Source organism: Macaca nemestrina, chromosome 5 (genome assembly GCF_043159975.1).
Source record: "Macaca nemestrina isolate mMacNem1 chromosome 5, mMacNem.hap1, whole genome shotgun sequence".
Taxonomy (NCBI): Eukaryota; Metazoa; Chordata; class Mammalia; order Primates; family Cercopithecidae; genus Macaca; species Macaca nemestrina.
The window spans coordinates 145,275,076-145,291,239 of NC_092129.1; the positions used below are offsets into that span (position 1 = coordinate 145,275,076).

Consider the following 16,164-nt stretch of genomic DNA (forward strand, 5'->3'; position numbering starts at 1 on the left):
TCAAACCACAAGCAATGAAGGCAAGGTCCCCCTGGGAGCTGTCTTTCAGGACCTAGCAGACAGGACATTTTAAAGTGCAGACAGAAACTCCTTTGAGACTTTCACATGCCACCTATAAAGTGCATTCTCAATACTGAATTTAATTTTAACTAAGTAAATTTATGTTAAAAAGAACAAAAATAATGTGGATAAAGTGTAAACTAGATACCTCAGTCTCCAGCCACATGAAGCCCGCAAGAGCAGGGCTAAGCAGTACCCTTTGGCAATAATCTCAGACCTCAGCCTACCCTGGAAAAGTGTGTCCTCCATCTGTCTCCTCCTGACTGTTCTCTTCCTCCTTTCCCTCTCAGGGTCCTGGAACTTTCCCACTATCTACCATCTAACATTACAACAACCCTGGCCTTCTCCCTCAGCACTGGGGGTCCCATTCCCTCAAACCATTCTTCTCTTGTTCATGTTCAAAATTCCCATTCCCTCAGCACCCATTTCTTACCTGAAAAAAAAATAAAAAGGCCAGGTGACGTGCTAACAATGCTCAAGTGGGAACGGGTGATTCATGAGGTGGGCTGGCACTTTCAGAAGCATGTGCATCTTAACAACAAGGATGCCTTAACCTCTCGGAATGAAGTTCACCCACTGCCAGGCAGGATGGGGAGATGCTCTGGGGCAAGTCACCTACCTAGCGCCCTCAAACAAACTTCTCAGCAAGAATGGTCTTGTCTCTAACACCAACTTGCCTAGTGCCCTCCACTCAGCCCTCCCATCCCTCGCTGGACAGGAGCAGCAGGTACTAGCCAGAAAGAAGCATGGAGGGGAGGGACCACACGCTCACCTGATGGGATTCATGTCAGGCCGACTGGGCTTGGAAACGGCTTTCACAAATTTCTCGGCAAGCTGAATTCTACAATCCAAACAGTCTCTCTCAGAGGCAAGCCAAGGATGCCTCCACCAGCACCCCTACCCCCAGGGCATTTTCACAGCTCCAGTCAGAGAACTTTCTGAATCTGTGGCAAGACTGCTCCAAGAGGCAGCACCCATGTCCCCCAGGATGCCCGCCCTGCCCTTCTCCACCGACGTCTTTATTCATGCCCCACCCCTGTGGATTCTGACCTCTAATTTCACTATGTCGGTTGGTTTTCCTGAAGTATGCCTTCAGCTGTGCTCAGTCACCTCCACTAGAACTTCAAGTATCATCTTTATTGTATGTGTCTGCCCTGTCACCCCAAAGCATGGACACCACAGTGCACCCACTCAGATGAAGCAACTTAAATGGGACCACTCAAGCACAGGATATTTCTTCCAAGGAGTACCCATCTTCCCACAAGGTCACCCTCTTGCTCAACCTTAAATACCTCAACCTGAGCAGCTGTGGCAAAATGGAGTGTGCTGGTATCTCTGATAACCAGGGCCCAAGCCCTAGCCAACTCTGAAGTGGCAACACCAATTCTCACCCTGACTTTGGGACCAATTCTCACCCTGACTTTGGGACCACCCAGTGGGTGGGAGAGGGAAACTCAGGATGTGGACAAGCAGAGAAGGCCTGGGTGAGGGGCCACACCTCAGGAGGCTGCTGTCCTCCCAAGCTGCCCTGGCCTACCCCCACCCTCCCTACCCTGGGGCCCAGGTCAGACCGCTGGTTAAAGTGCTGCTCCCGAACATCGGTGCCATTCAGCACAAGGACATCGAGGATGTGGATGGCACTGATCTTCCGCTGGGCCTTCCCCTAGAAGGATAAGTAAGTACACTGCCCAATCTGCCAGGCGTCAGCCTTTAGGCCCCACTAACCCCCACCATGGCATGCTGGCTCCATTCCGCCTATAGCCAGGGGAAAGATAGGGCTCTAAATGCGGGATATTTCTCTTGTCTCCCTCCCAGCTGCTTCTCAGAACGACTGGCCTGGGCTTCTGAGCAGGGTAAGATCCAAGGCATTGGGTGATGAGGCCCCTTGAACCTCAAACCCAGTGAGGTTGCTGCCATGGCACTCCAGCCAGGATCTGGCTTACACCCCTTGCCAACTGTTCCTACTGACTGTGCTGAATGTTACCATATAGATTTCATACTCATGGCTCCTGAGAAATAACAAGTCTCTTCTTTCCCAAGGGATCTCTGGTCAAAAACTAAATCAGCTGCTAAAAAATACCCCGTAGACTCAGTAGGGCCCTCAATGCACAGAGACAATCGAGGTCTCTGATGCACAGAGACTGCACTCCTCCTTACCTGAACCACTGTGGCTTAGAGCAACTGCTCCGGGAGAAGAGTCATTATAAACCCTTAGCCCAGCCTTCGGCCCTGTCAGCCACCACACAATGTAACCAAGTTAACTCAGGGCAAAAGGCCAGGTTCAGCAGCTCCCTAGTCCCCTAGCTGCAGGGCCAACACTTGAGCAGAACCATCTCTGACCTCCCCTTTCAGCTCATGCACAATTTCCACAGATAGCAGAGTGTCCCGGGGCAGCTCTGTCTTCAGGTCTAGCTTGATCCAGCGGTCTGACTGGCGGCCATCCCACGTGTAGATCTGGGATTTCTATAGGCAGAGAGAAACAGGTAAGGAAGGCATGGACATCGAAGGATAAAAGGCTTACTTCTCAAAAGAGCTTTTAGTTGGCAGCTATAAACTGATGGGACTGGGAAATGTCAGAAGAAAATGTCTATGAGAAATTAAATCCATTATACTTTAGTGATAATGATAGTAGTGTTCTCCAGTGCCTCTGCAGAAGAGAAGCAGAGATCTGGCTCAGCCTTGGAACAGGCGCAGGGCACCACTCAAAAGACCTAAGTCCATAATCAGTGGCCCTCAAAAAAGATCCAATTTCGTGTATGTCTAAGGTGGGTTTGGTGAAGAGTCCAGAGAGCAGAGAAGGAGAGAGTAAGTAAAATGAGAAAAAGACAAAGTGTGAGAGGACACAAAAGAAGTAACTGAGGAAGACAGGATCAAATTATATAGAAACACAAGTCAAGAGTTGAAGGAAAAAGCAATGACTTTACCCAGTTAAGTAAGATAAAGAGCTTGCCAACAGTTAAGTAAGATGGCCGGGCGCGGTGGCTCAAGCCTGTAATCCCAGCACTTTGGGAGGCCGAGGCGGGTGGATCACGAGGTCAGGAGATCGAGACTATCCTGGCTAACATGGTGAAACCCCGTCTCTACTAAAAATACAAAAAACTAGCCGGGCGTGGTGGCGGGCGCCTGTAGTCTCAGCTACTTGGGAGGCTGAGGCGGGAGAATGGCGTGAACCCGGGAGGCGGAGCTTGCAGTGAGCCGAGATCACGCCACTGCACTCCAGCCTGGGAGACACAGCGAGACTCCGTCTCAAAAAAAAAAAAAAAAAAACAACAGTTAAGTAAGATAAAGAGCTTGCCAAGGCTCTCCCTCACCTCATTTTAGACTCCAGGGGGCCCAGGGTAGGGACAGGGAGTATCTTTGCAAGATGGGGGATGGCATGGGGTGGTGGTGGTGTTGCAAAGGAATGGCTGCATGGACTCAAGCCAGATTAGCCTGCTGACCACGCTGCTAGCCTGGGAAGCTCTGTATCACAAGAAAAGCGGCAGTGTTCCCTTTAGCAATGCACAGAGTTGAAGAAACAAATGAAAGAATGAATGAATGACACTTGGCAAACTCAGAGGAAGAAAGGAAATAAAGTTTCAAGAAATACCTTCGGCCGGGCGCGGTGGCTCAAGCCTGTAATCCTAGCACTTTGGGAGGCTGAGACGGGCGGATCACGAGGTCAGGAGATCAAGACCATCCTGGCTAACACAGTGAAACCCCGTCTCTACTAAAAATACAAAAACTTAGCCGGGCGAGCTGGCAGGCGCCTGTAGTCCCAGCTACTCGGGAGGCTGAGGCAGGAGAATGGCGTGAACCCGGGAGGTGGAGCTTGCAGTGAGCTGAGATCCGGCCACTGCACTCCAGCCTGGGTGACAGAGCGAGACTCCGTCTCAAAAAAAAAAAAAAAAAAAAAAAAGAAATACCTTCACTAGAGTAAAAGCAACAGCTACTTAGTGCCAAGAGAACATGTACCAAGTGTGGCAGGCAGCAGTCCAGATTCCCACAAAGGGCAAATCCACCATCCCAAGCGGGGCAGGAAGCCAGCTGCAGACTTACCCCCAGGCCGATGAGGAACTTCTGCTCACTGCCAGACACCATGCAGCGGTAGTCAAACACAGGGCGGATCTTCTCCAGGGTTTTAGAGGTGAGCAGTGTGGGCTTGTAGCTGAAGATGTCAATCTCAGTGCCCTGTAGCCACGAGTCAGAGAAAACACTGTCAGGTTGGGGGAAGGGACAGTATGGGTGCCTATATGGGCTGGGGGCAGGCTCGACAAGGCAAGGGACAGGAAGCATTGGCTCTCTGAAATATGCTCCCCTGCACCCCCTTCTCTACCTAACTGTGCACTAAATGGGATCTATTTCCATCTGCTTGGAATGTTCCTGTAGGACCTATTAGGAGAGGCTGGAAAAGTAAAGAACACTGAGTCCCCAGGTACAGATCAATTTACCAGACCTATAAGAAAATGTCACCAGAATATAAAAGCTGCCCCTTCAATAAAACTAAAAGCAAGGATTCTCCAGCAGTTGGTTTGAGAACAGTTTAGTGGCCGGGCGCGGTGGCTCAAGCCTGTAATCCCAGCACTTTGGGAGGCCGAGACGGGCAGATCACGAGGTCAGGAGATCGAGACCATCCTGGCTAACACGGTGAAACCCCGTCTCTACTAAAAAATACAAAAAAAACTAGCTGGGCGAGGTGGCGGGTGCCTGTAGTCCCAGCTACTCGGGAGGCTGAGGCAGGAGAATGGCGTGAACCCGGGAGGCGGAGCTTGCAGTGAGCCGAGATCTGGCCATTGCACTCCAGCCTGGGTGACACAGCAAGACTCCGTCTCAAAAAAAAAAAAAAAAAAAAAAAGAGAACAGTTTAGTGATCTCTTTACCCCATTTAAAAAATTGTACACATACTATTCTTTTGAGGGCATCTTGAACCTCGGTCTCTACTCCCTGACCCCCACAAAACCAGCACAATTGCCCATGATCTGGGCCAGATTTAAATGAGGCCCAAGTAAAAGCTGGAGGTTGAGTGGTAGGAAGAAACAGGGCAAAAGAACTCTGAGGACCAGGTCACCAGAAATAAGACTAAGAAGCTGGGGTTAGGCCAACCCTGCTGTGGGCTTCCCTGGCAGCTCCCTTCACCCTATGCCCAGCTCCCTTGTCTAAGATCATCCTACACTCTATGTCTCTTTTGTAGGCAAATCCCACAGGACCCTGAACTTGCCAGGGTGACACAGCCAGAACCACCCTTTGGGTAGCAGGAATGCTGAGCACAGGCACTGAAGATGAGAATCTTCCATTGGCCTGACTCTGCTCTTGGGGAATTCAACACCCTATACCAAAGGTTCCCCACTGTGGCAGCCTTAGCTCTGCCCCTTAGAATCCATGAGGGGCATCTGCACAAACCCTCTGGAGGTCATGCATTTGGGGCCTCAGTGATACTATCCACATCTAGAGACAGATCTCTAACTTTTTATTTCCACCACAGATACCAGTCTTACCTGGATTAGCTCAAAGAACTTTGACTTGGGGTCAGAGGAAGAAGGAGCCACACGAGCCTGGTCTGGGATCTGAAATAAGACAGCAAAGAGCCTTGACTTTCAAATGCCTGTTTGACCGAGGCCGTTTATGAGTGTACTCAGGTGGAGGATAGGGTCAGACTGGGGAGGAGGAATGGCACACAACAAAGGAGGCTAGGCTGACAGGGATGGAGGTGGACTCACTGCTCCCTTTCAGACTCTGTGGCAATGCACCCCAAAGGCTACTGCCCTTTCTCTGGGGCTCTCTGTGGTCAGTGCTGCTACATGGGGCCACCAGTTGCAAAACTGATGCCAGTCCACCTCCCCACACCCCACCCCTTAGTCCTTTCTGACCCAGCTGCAGGGTCAAACCTGCAGTGAAAGGGCCAAGGAGTTAACTACCAGCAATGCTGAGATGTCAACCTCTGGGATGCTGTGAGGGTAGCATGTATTTTTGGATGCGGAGAGACCCTAAGGTGACAGGATTGGGAGTTAACCCCATTCTTCTCTATGGCTTCCCTGCCCCGAAGCAGCAATGGGCTGGGGGAGACACTCACCCCCCAGAGTCGGAGGCACTCCTTCCGGATCTCTGCCTGTCGAGGCTCACTCAGTGTCCTGGGAATATGAAGCCAGTTAGTGATTAAAATCTCTAAGAGGCACAGAAGTGCCCCCTGTGCACCCCTCACATCCCACAGAGAGGAGGCCTGAATGAATGAACATGTGAGTGTACACACAGACACTATGCTGCCACTGGCCCAGCGTGATTACAACACATGCAAGGCTCTCCTTTTGAAGACAGGAGCTCAAACATACATGAAATGGGATTACCTGCCCTTCTCATCACAGTAGGAAAGGAGAAAGTGCCCTCCAGACCACCTGGATGCCAGGGTCCTCTCTGACACCCCTTTTCAATCACCCGTCAACATGTTCTAGCTCCTCTTCTGCTGACACAGGCCATACTAAACCTGTCCCAGTGGATGTCACCATGCCCCACAAGGCTGAATTAGCTTATGTTCACCCCCTACCAGAGGTTTCTCTGATCAGTCCTACCTCTCCTCTCTTGATCACTCTTTACTCTGTGTCCCCTGAACATTATGTATTCTATTTGTGCTATGCCACTGTACACCCTCTGATGCACTGTTAATAAACTTTCCTGTATCCTTTTCCTGGGTTACTCTTATCTGCCCAAAGACAGTGTAAAGTATTTGGGGACAAGGTTCATGTCATATGCTTCTCTGGCATCCTTCAGAGACCATAGCAGAGTATGAGATAACAGTAGGTGTTTTAAAATGTTTGTTGAAATGAGAAAAACAACCAGCTTGGGGGGAGGAGCAAAGCAAGATCTTCCCTTGAAACAGGTGGTTTCTGAAAAGTGGGCAACACTCACGTGTCTTGAACAAAGGCATGGATTTTCGCCAGAGCTTTGATCTGCAGACCACAGTGGCTAGAAGAAAAAAAAAATTGTTTGATCTCAGGATTACCAAAAAAGACAGGTAACTGACATCAGGACAGAGGGGTTAAACTGGAGCAGTGGCCATCTACGTTTGGTGAAGGAGCTGGAGAGTTGAGAAAGAAACCCACACCCCTACCCCACAGTGCAGTTATGTGGGGCTTACTGAAGGATGAGGGTAGAACAGGAAAACCGAGTCACTCAGTTCTTAGATCCCAAGTCCTACTAAAAGGAAGCTTCTAATCCCACCCTTAAATCATCTGAGAGTAGAGGTGAGCTCACTCAAAGCCCAGGCTCGGTTCAACTATAGACTAAGCTTACTTGACCCATGTATAGTAACAGCCACCCTTTCTACTTTAGTCTTCACTGTTCTTTACATACAATGTCTGGCATTTAATAAAAAATTATGAGGCATATGATGAAGCAAGAAAATGCTACCCATTGACAAGAGGGAAAACAGGCTAACAGAGTAAGACCCAGAGATGGCCCAAATGTTGGAATTCTCAGATGGGGCCTTTAAGATAACTGTGATAAACATGTTAAAAGATCTATTGGAAAGGGTGAATGACATATATAAAAAGGTGAAGATTTTCAGCAAAGATATAGAAACTGTATTTTTAAAGGTAAATAGAAATTCTAGAAATGAAAATATGTTCGAGATGAGTAATTATTTTGCTGGGATTGGCAGACTGAACATAGTAGAGGAAAGAACCAGTGAACTTGAGGATAGACATGTCAACAGAAACCCAAACTGAAACATAAAAGAGGAAAAAAAGTGAAAAAAAAAAAAAAAGGATCATCTAGGTATTGGGGACAATAGCAAACTGCTTAACATAAACATAATTGGAGTTCCAGAAGCAGAGGAAAGAATAAAACAATACATTAGGCTGGGTGTGGTGGCTCACGCCTGTAATCCCAGCACTCTGGGAGGCTAAGGCTGGCGGATCATCTGAAGTCAGGAGTTTCAGACCAGCCTGACCAACATGGCGAAATTCTGTCTCTACTAAAAACACAAAAACTAGCCAGGCATGGTGGTGGGCGCCTGTAATCCCAACTACTCGGGAGGCTGAAACAGGTGAATCACTTGAACCCCAGAGGAGGAGGCTGCAGTGAGCCGAGACTGCACCACTGCACTCCAGCCTGGGCAACAGAGCGAGACTCGAAAAAAAAAAAAAAAAAAGAATAAAACAACATATTGACAAACTAATGGCCAAGAAATTTCCTGAAGTGTTGAATGAAATCAATCCAGGGATCCAAGGTCAGTGAACCCCAAGCAGAATAAATACAAAGAAAACCACATATAATTGTATCAAAGTTGATATACTAAAAATAACAGATAAAATATTAAAAGCAGCCGGAAGGGAAAAAGACACATGACATACAGGAAAACAACAGGAATAATGGCTGACTTTTCATCAGAAACAAGGGAGGCAGAGAACCATGGAATCATATCTTTAAAGTGCTAAGAGAAAAAACATCAACCTCAAATTCCATACCCAAGAAAATATCCTTCAAAAATGAAAGGGAAATATACATACATATATATATATATGTATACATACATATATATATACATACATAATATACATATATATATATATATATATATATATTTTTTTTTTTTTTTTTTTTTTTTGAGACACAGTCTCACTCTATCACCCAGGCTGGAGTGCAGTGGCACGATCTTGGCTCACTGCAACCTCTACCTCCTGGGTTCAAGCAATTCTCTTGCCAGACAGTTTCACCATGTTGGCCAGGCCAGTCTCAAGCTCCTGGCCTGAAGTGATCCACCTGCCTCGGCCTCCCAAAGTGCTGGGATTACAGGCGTGAGCCACCATGCCTGGTCTAAATACATTTTATTTATTTATTTATTTATTTATTTATTTATTTATTTATGATAAAGTCTCGCTCTCTCACCTAGGCTAGAGTGCAATGGCACAATCCCAGCTCAATGCAACCTCTGCCTCCCAGGTTCAAGTGCTTCTTCTGCCTCACCCTCCCGAGTAGCTGGGATTACAGGTACCCGCCATTATGCCGGGCTAATTTTTGCACTTTTGTAGAGACGAGGTTTCACCATGTTGGTCAGGCTGGTCTCGAACTCCTGACCTAAGGTGATCCACCTGCCTAAGCCTCCCAAAGGCCTGGGATTACAGGCATGAGCCACCACACCTGGCCTAAATATATTTTTAAATAGACAAAAGCAGGGAATTAGTCTCCAGCAGACTTGTACTACAAAGACAGGCTAAAAGAAATTCTTCAGGCTGAAGCGAAATGATTCCAAATGGAAATCTGGTTCTACAGGAAGGAATGAAGAATACCAGAAAGGGTAAGTATGTCAGTAAATACTAAAGACCTTTTGTAAAAAAAAATTAGATATATATGTGCATGCGTGTGCATCTTTAAAAGACTATAAGCAGTTTAAAGTAAAAATAGTAACTATATAAACTAGGGTTTATATAAAAACAAAAACACGGCCGGGCGCGGTGGCTCAAGCCCGTAATCCCAGCACTTTGGGAGGCCGAGACGGGCGGATCATGAGTTCAGGAGATCGAGACCATCCTGGCTAACACGGTGAAACCCCGTCTCTACTAAAATACAAAAAAAATTAGCCGGGCGAGGTGGCGGGCGCCTGTACTCCCAGCTACTCGGGAGGCTGAGGCAGGAGAATGGCGTGAACCCGGGAGGCGGGGCTTGCAGTGAGCTGAGATCCGGCCACTGCACTCCAGCTTGGGCAACAGAGCTAGACTCCGTCTCAAAAAAAAAAAAAATAAAAATAAAAATAAAAAAAATAAAAAAAATAAAAACAAAAACACAAAGACAAAAGAATAGCATGTATTGTGTTGTAAGGTTCTTACACTGTTCATAAAGCAACAAAATAGTTTTGGAAGGCAGACTGATTAATAAAAGGTACATACTGTAATCTCTAGAGCAACAACTAAAACATAACAAAATAAAGTCATCTAAAAAACCTCAAGGAGATAAAAGGAATACTAAAAAATACTGAAGTATTTAAAAAATACTGAATTAGTTATTAAAAAATACTGAATTAGTCCCGCCAAAAACGGAGGGAAGAAAGGAAGAGAAGAACAAAGAACAGACAGGATAAACAGAAATCAACCAAGATAGGGGATTTAGAGCCAAACATCAATAATTACACTCAGTGTAAATGTACCAATCACCCCAATTAAAATGCTGAGACTTTTATCCAGGTCAGACTGGACAAAAAGGTAAGACCCACATGTTGTCTATAAGAAACACATTTAATCATAAAGACAAAGGTAGAAGGACAAAAAAAGACCATACAAACACTAAGCTAAAGAAAGCTTAAGTGGCTATATTAATGTCAGATAAAGCAGACTTTCAAGACAAGGAGTATTACTGGAAATAAATAGGGTATTTCATAACGATAAAAGGTCAATTCATCAAGAAAACAAAACTGTCTTAAACGTGCATGTGCCTAATAACAAAGATCCCAAATAACTGAAGAATTGACAAAACTAACGGGAGACACAGACAGCTCAATAATCATAGTTAAAGACTTTAACAACCCTCTGAGCAACTGACATAATAAGTACTCAAAATATCAGTGAAGATTTAGAAGATCTGAAAAACACTATGAACTAACTTGACCAAATTAACATTTATAGAACATTATACCAAGCAACACCAAGATAGAGCATATGATGGGCCATAAAATAAGCCTCATTAAGTTTCAAAGGATCAAAATCATACAGAACACATTCTCTGAGAATGGTGTGACTAAATCTAATAGATATCTTAAAAATCCTGAATTATCTGAATATTAAATACAACATACACATAATCTATGAATCAAAGAACAAATCATAAGGAAAAAATTTAAAATATATGAGCCATAGGATAATTAAAAGACACATATCAAAATGTAAGAGATTCTGCTAAAGCATCCTTTTTTTTTTTTTTGAGACAGGGTCTCATTCTGTCATCCGGGCTGGAGGGCAGTGGTGCAATCTTGGCTCACTGCAACCTCCACCTTCTGGGCTCAAGCAATCCTCTTGCCTCAGCCTCCTGAGTAGCTGGTACCACAGGTATAAGCCACCATGCCCAGCTAATTTTTATACGTTTTGTAGAGATAGGGCTTCACTATGTTGCCCAGGCTAGTTTTAAACTCCTGAGCATAAGTAATCAACTGCCTTGGCCTCCCAAAGTGCTGGGATTACAGGTGTGAGTCACCGTGCCTGGCCCTAAAGGATCCTTAAAGGGAAATTCATAACATTAAAAAAATTATATATATACACATATATATGTGCAGAAATAGAAAAGCCCATCCTAAAATTTATAAGGAATCTCAAGGGACACCAAATAGCCAAAATAATCTTGAAAATGATGAGCAAAGTTAGAGAACTCACACTTCCTGATATTAAAACTTCCTACAAAGCTACAGTAATAAAAACTGTCTACTACTGGCATAAAGACAGACACATAAACCAATGGAAGAGATAGCCCAGAAATAAACTCTTATATATATGATCAAATGATAGATGCCAAGACCAATCAATGGGGAAAGGGCAGTGTTTTCAACTAATGGTACTGGGAAAACTAGATATTCACATGCAAAACGACCCTCACCTAATACTATATACAAAAATTAACTTAAAATGAATCAAAGATCTAAATGTAACAGATAAAACTGTAAAACTTGGCCGGGCGCAGTGGCTCATGCCTGTAATTCCAGCACTTTGGGAGGCCGGGGCGGGAGGATCACGAGGTCAAGAGATGGAGACCATCCTGGCCAACATGGTGAAACTCTGTCTCTACTAAAAATACAAAAATTAGCCGAGCGTGGTGCCATGCACCTGTAATCCCAGCTACTCAGGAGGTTGAGACCGGAGAATTGCTTGAACCTGGGAGGCAGAAGTTGCAGTGAGCTGAGATTGCACCACTGTATTCCAGCCTGGCAACTGAGCAAGACTCCATCTCAAAAAAAAAAAAGAAACTGTAAAGCTCTTTAAAAACATAGAGGAAAGATTAACGACACTGAATTTAACAATGATTTCCTGCATATAACACCAAAAGCACAAGGAATAAAAGAAAAAAATAGGTAAACTGGATTACATCAAAATTTTAAACTTAAGTGCATCAGAGGACACAATCAATGCAGTGGGAAAAAAAAACCCTACAGAATCCCAGATATTTTCAAATCACATATCTGACAAGTGATTAATATCCAGAATATATAAAGAACTCCTACAATTCAACAACAACAACAAACAAACAAAAACAATTAAAAACAGCCAAAGGTCAGCCAGACATGGTGGCTCATGCCTGAAATCCCAGCACTCTGGGAGGCCTAGGTGGGCGGATCACCTGAGGTCAGTTCAAGACCAGCCTGGCCAACATGTTGTAACCTGTCTCTACTAAAAACACAAAAATTAGCTGGGCATGGTGGCAGGTGCCTGTAATCCCAGCTACTCACAGGACTTGTATCCAGAATGTAAAATAATTCCTGCAACTTAATAAAAAGGCAAATCAATTTTTTTAAATGTTCAAAAGACTTGAAGAAACACTTCATAAAAGAAGATATACAAGTAGCCAATAAGCACACACAAAGGGGTTCAATATAATCAGTTGTCACAGAAATACATATTGAAACCACAATGATATAACACTACACCCCACCAAATGGTTAAAATAAAAGACTGATAATACCAAGTGCTGACAAAGATGTAATCAGAACTTCATACTTTGTCGGAAGGAGAATAAAACAATGTATATAAATGGTTTTATTGTTTTTATATATAATATACATTTTTTTTTGTGACGGAGTCTCGCTCATTGCCCAGGCTGGAGTACAATGGCGTGATCTCAGTTCACTGCAACCTCCACCTCCCAGGTTCAAGCGATTCTCCTGCCTCAGCCTCCTCAGTAGCTGGGATTACAGGCATGTGCCACCACGCCCAGCTAATTTTATATTTTTAGTAGAGATAGGGTTTCACCACGTTGGCCAGGCTAGTCTCGAACTCCCGACCTCAGGTGATCCACCCGCCTCGGCCTCCCAAAGTGCTGGGATTACAGGCATGAGCCACGGGGCCCAGCCATAATATACATATGTATACTATATACATATACATTGTTTTAGTGTGTGTGTGTGTGTGTATATATATATGATACACACGCACAGTGTTTTAGAAAATATGTGGTATTTTAAAATAAACATACATCTCCTCTATGATCCAGAATTTCCCACTCAGGTATTTACCCAAGGGAAATTACAACATTTGTCCACCCAAGCTTTGTATAAGAATTGTTTTTATCAGCTTTATTCGTAACAGCCCCAAACTGTCAAGTGGCCATTGACAAAAGAATCCCCATACAATGGAATGGAATACTAGTCAGCAAGAAAACCAAACCAACTAACACAATATGAATGAATCTCAAAAACATGATGAGGAAAAAATCCCAGACACAAAATACAAAGTTCTAGAACAAGCAAAACTAACCTGTGGTGATAAAAATCAGAAGAGGGGTTACCTTGGGATTGCCTGAGGAGGGGCACAAGGAAATTTCCTTAGGTGATGGAAACGGTTTTTATCTTTTTCTTTTTTTTTTTGAGATGAGTCTTGCTCTGTTGCCCAGGCTGGAGTGCAGTGGCGCAATCTCAGCTCACTGCAAGCTCTGCCTCCTGGGTTCACGCCATTCTCCTGCCTCAGCCTCCCAAGTAGCTGGGACTACAGGCACCTGCCACCACGCCCGGCTAATTTTTTGTATTTGTAGTAGAGACAGGGTTTCACCGTGTTAGCCAGGATGGTCTCGATCTCCTGACCTCGTGATCTGCCTGCCTCGGCCTCCCAAAGTGCTGGGATTACAGGCGTGAGTCACTACGCCCAGTCACGTTTTTTATCGTAATAGGGATGGTAGGCTACAAGGCTATACGCATTTGTCAAAACTGATTAAAGTATACACTTAGGCCGGGCGCGGTGGCTCAAGCCTGTAATCCCAGCACTTTGGGAGGCCGAGACGGGCGGATCACTAGGTCAGGAGATCGAGACCATCCTGGCGAACACGGTGAAACCCCGTCTCTACTAAAAAAATACAAAAAACTAGCCGGGCGAGGCGGCGGGCGCCTGTAGTCCCAGCTACTCGGGAGGCTGAGGCAGGAGAATGGCGTAAACCCGGGGGGCGGAGCTTGCAGTGAGCTGAGATCCGGCCACTGCACTCCAGCCCGGGCGACAGAGCCAGACTCCGTCTCAAAAAATAAATAAATAAAAAATAAAAAAAAATAAAGTATACACTTAAGATTTGCATTTCACTTACAGAATTATACCTCCACTTTTTTAGAAAAAGAAAAGTGGTTGGTTATAGAGTTGCTTAAATACTCTGTGCTATTGGAACCACTGAAAAGAAGTCCAGTTCTGCCATGCTTCTATGCACACTTGTTCAGCCAAAAGACATGTTTCATAACCCAGAAGTGTTATAAAAGCCCTAGCCAGGTGGATCCCGGGGCCTGTTTGTTTCCTCATCTATAACATGCTGAAGTTTACTGTCTGCTCCACTTTGGTGCCTACCATTGCTATCAAAATGAGGGAGCTTATATGGTAGTACTGTGGAAAGTTAAAACACAAGGCAATACTGGAAAAATAGGAGAGAATAGGACAAAGACTTCTTCCCCTTCTGTGATTCTCCAGGGCCACCTATATCTTCAAACTTCTCTGGGGGACTTAAGGTTGGACCCTTAACTAAGGCCTTTCCAACACCTGTTTGTCCCCCTAAGAGAGCACTTTCTGTTGATTCACTGCTACTATACAACCCCCCAACCTATCTCCAAGCACTTTTTTCTAAGGCCTGCCCACTGAGAAAACTAAGCCAAATGTCACAACTTGAAATTATTACCACTAACGGAGTGGGGAAAACAAAGAAGATACAGAAAACAGCATTTGGATCACCAGTTGGGAAACTCATGAGCTGGCAAAAGTTTGGGCACTTCCAAAGCATGTTATACACATGCTTTCCATCCATCTCCTGCCTCCAAACAGGGACTTCTCCAGACAACAAGCATGATGGCCTTCTACAAACAGCAGCAATTAAAGGGAAATTACTCCTGCCTCCAGGGACACAGGCTGCTCTCTGTCAGCTATACACAGGCTCCTGTGGGCAGGCCTATACTAGCCAGGCACCTACCTGCCACCCTTGGGATAGGGCCTGGCAGCAGGATGGGGGTCCCTGAGGGTAACTAACCAAAGTCCCAGGCAGCCCTGGAACCAGCAGACCATACTCAGTTGCCAATTTGTCGGGGTTGACAAAGTGATACCAAGAGCCAACCATTCAGTCTTTCACTCTCTGGTCTTCCTTAGGACCTCAGTGGTGCCAGCAAAAACCAGCCCGTTGGCTTACCTCTCATTGGACCGTATCATGTAGTCAGTAAATTCATGGTCTCCCTTGATCACCTCCAGGGGGACCACCAAGTTGACGTCGGAATCAGTGTTCCGCAGCTGATTGAGTTTAATATTCACTGCGAAGAGGTAATCCCGAACGTCATCTATGCCCACCTTCAGGCCCTTGCACACCACATACCTGGCAGGAGATACTCTGTCACTGCACCGAGCAAGGGCTTCCTCCCCATACATTCCTTTCCCCCAACCCCTTGTGGAATCACAAAGCTTAACAACTTCCCTATTCAACCTTAGGCCTATGCACAAAGAACAACACAGACCCTTTGCGCACTAAAGTTCCCCTCAAATCCTTCCCTGTTAAGCTCTATTTCTATTCTGTATGGCAGTAGTTCCTAACTTCCCTGTGACAGACGGGCTGTGTCACAATCACCTGGGGAGTCTGTCAAATTACAGACCTAATGAATCAAACTCTCCCAGGAAAGGCCCAGAAATATGTGTTTGTAACAAGCCACCCGGCAATTCTGATTAGTTGCGTTTTCTCTCACCTTGTGTGTGGGCAGTGTCACACTGGGACCCCAGTAGTGCCTTTGGATAGCAGCTCCTTGCCCCTTCCCAGCCCATGCCCCCCGAAGTGTCCCTACTATTGGTCACCTTCTCCTGGACCAAGCTGAGAGTCCCTCACATAAGCATGGAGAATAAGGCTTGGGAGAAGGAGGCAGAAGCTGAACTGGCACATCACAAGACCAAAAGATCCAGGAATCCTGAATCCTGTTGGCTCTCATCACTTCTTTAA

General features: G+C 45.5%; 1 protein-coding gene across 2 annotated transcripts in view; it reads right to left on the reverse strand.

The window, feature by feature from the left end:
- LOC105474547 (cap methyltransferase 1) overlaps positions 1-16,164 on the reverse strand; it is a 52,296-nt gene that overhangs the window by 6,480 nt on the left and 29,652 nt on the right. For both annotated transcript variants that reach the window (XM_011729329.3, XM_011729327.2), the window contains exons 13-20: positions 15,373-15,552; positions 6,940-6,996; positions 6,110-6,167; positions 5,535-5,603; positions 4,099-4,230; positions 2,401-2,523; positions 1,632-1,723; positions 833-901 (exon numbers count right to left, since the gene is read on the reverse strand). In XM_011729329.3, the coding sequence (XP_011727631.1) occupies positions 833-901; positions 1,632-1,723; positions 2,401-2,523; positions 4,099-4,230; positions 5,535-5,603; positions 6,110-6,167; positions 6,940-6,996; positions 15,373-15,552 (780 nt within the window). The remainder of the gene's footprint in view (positions 1-832; positions 902-1,631; positions 1,724-2,400; positions 2,524-4,098; positions 4,231-5,534; positions 5,604-6,109; positions 6,168-6,939; positions 6,997-15,372; positions 15,553-16,164) is intronic.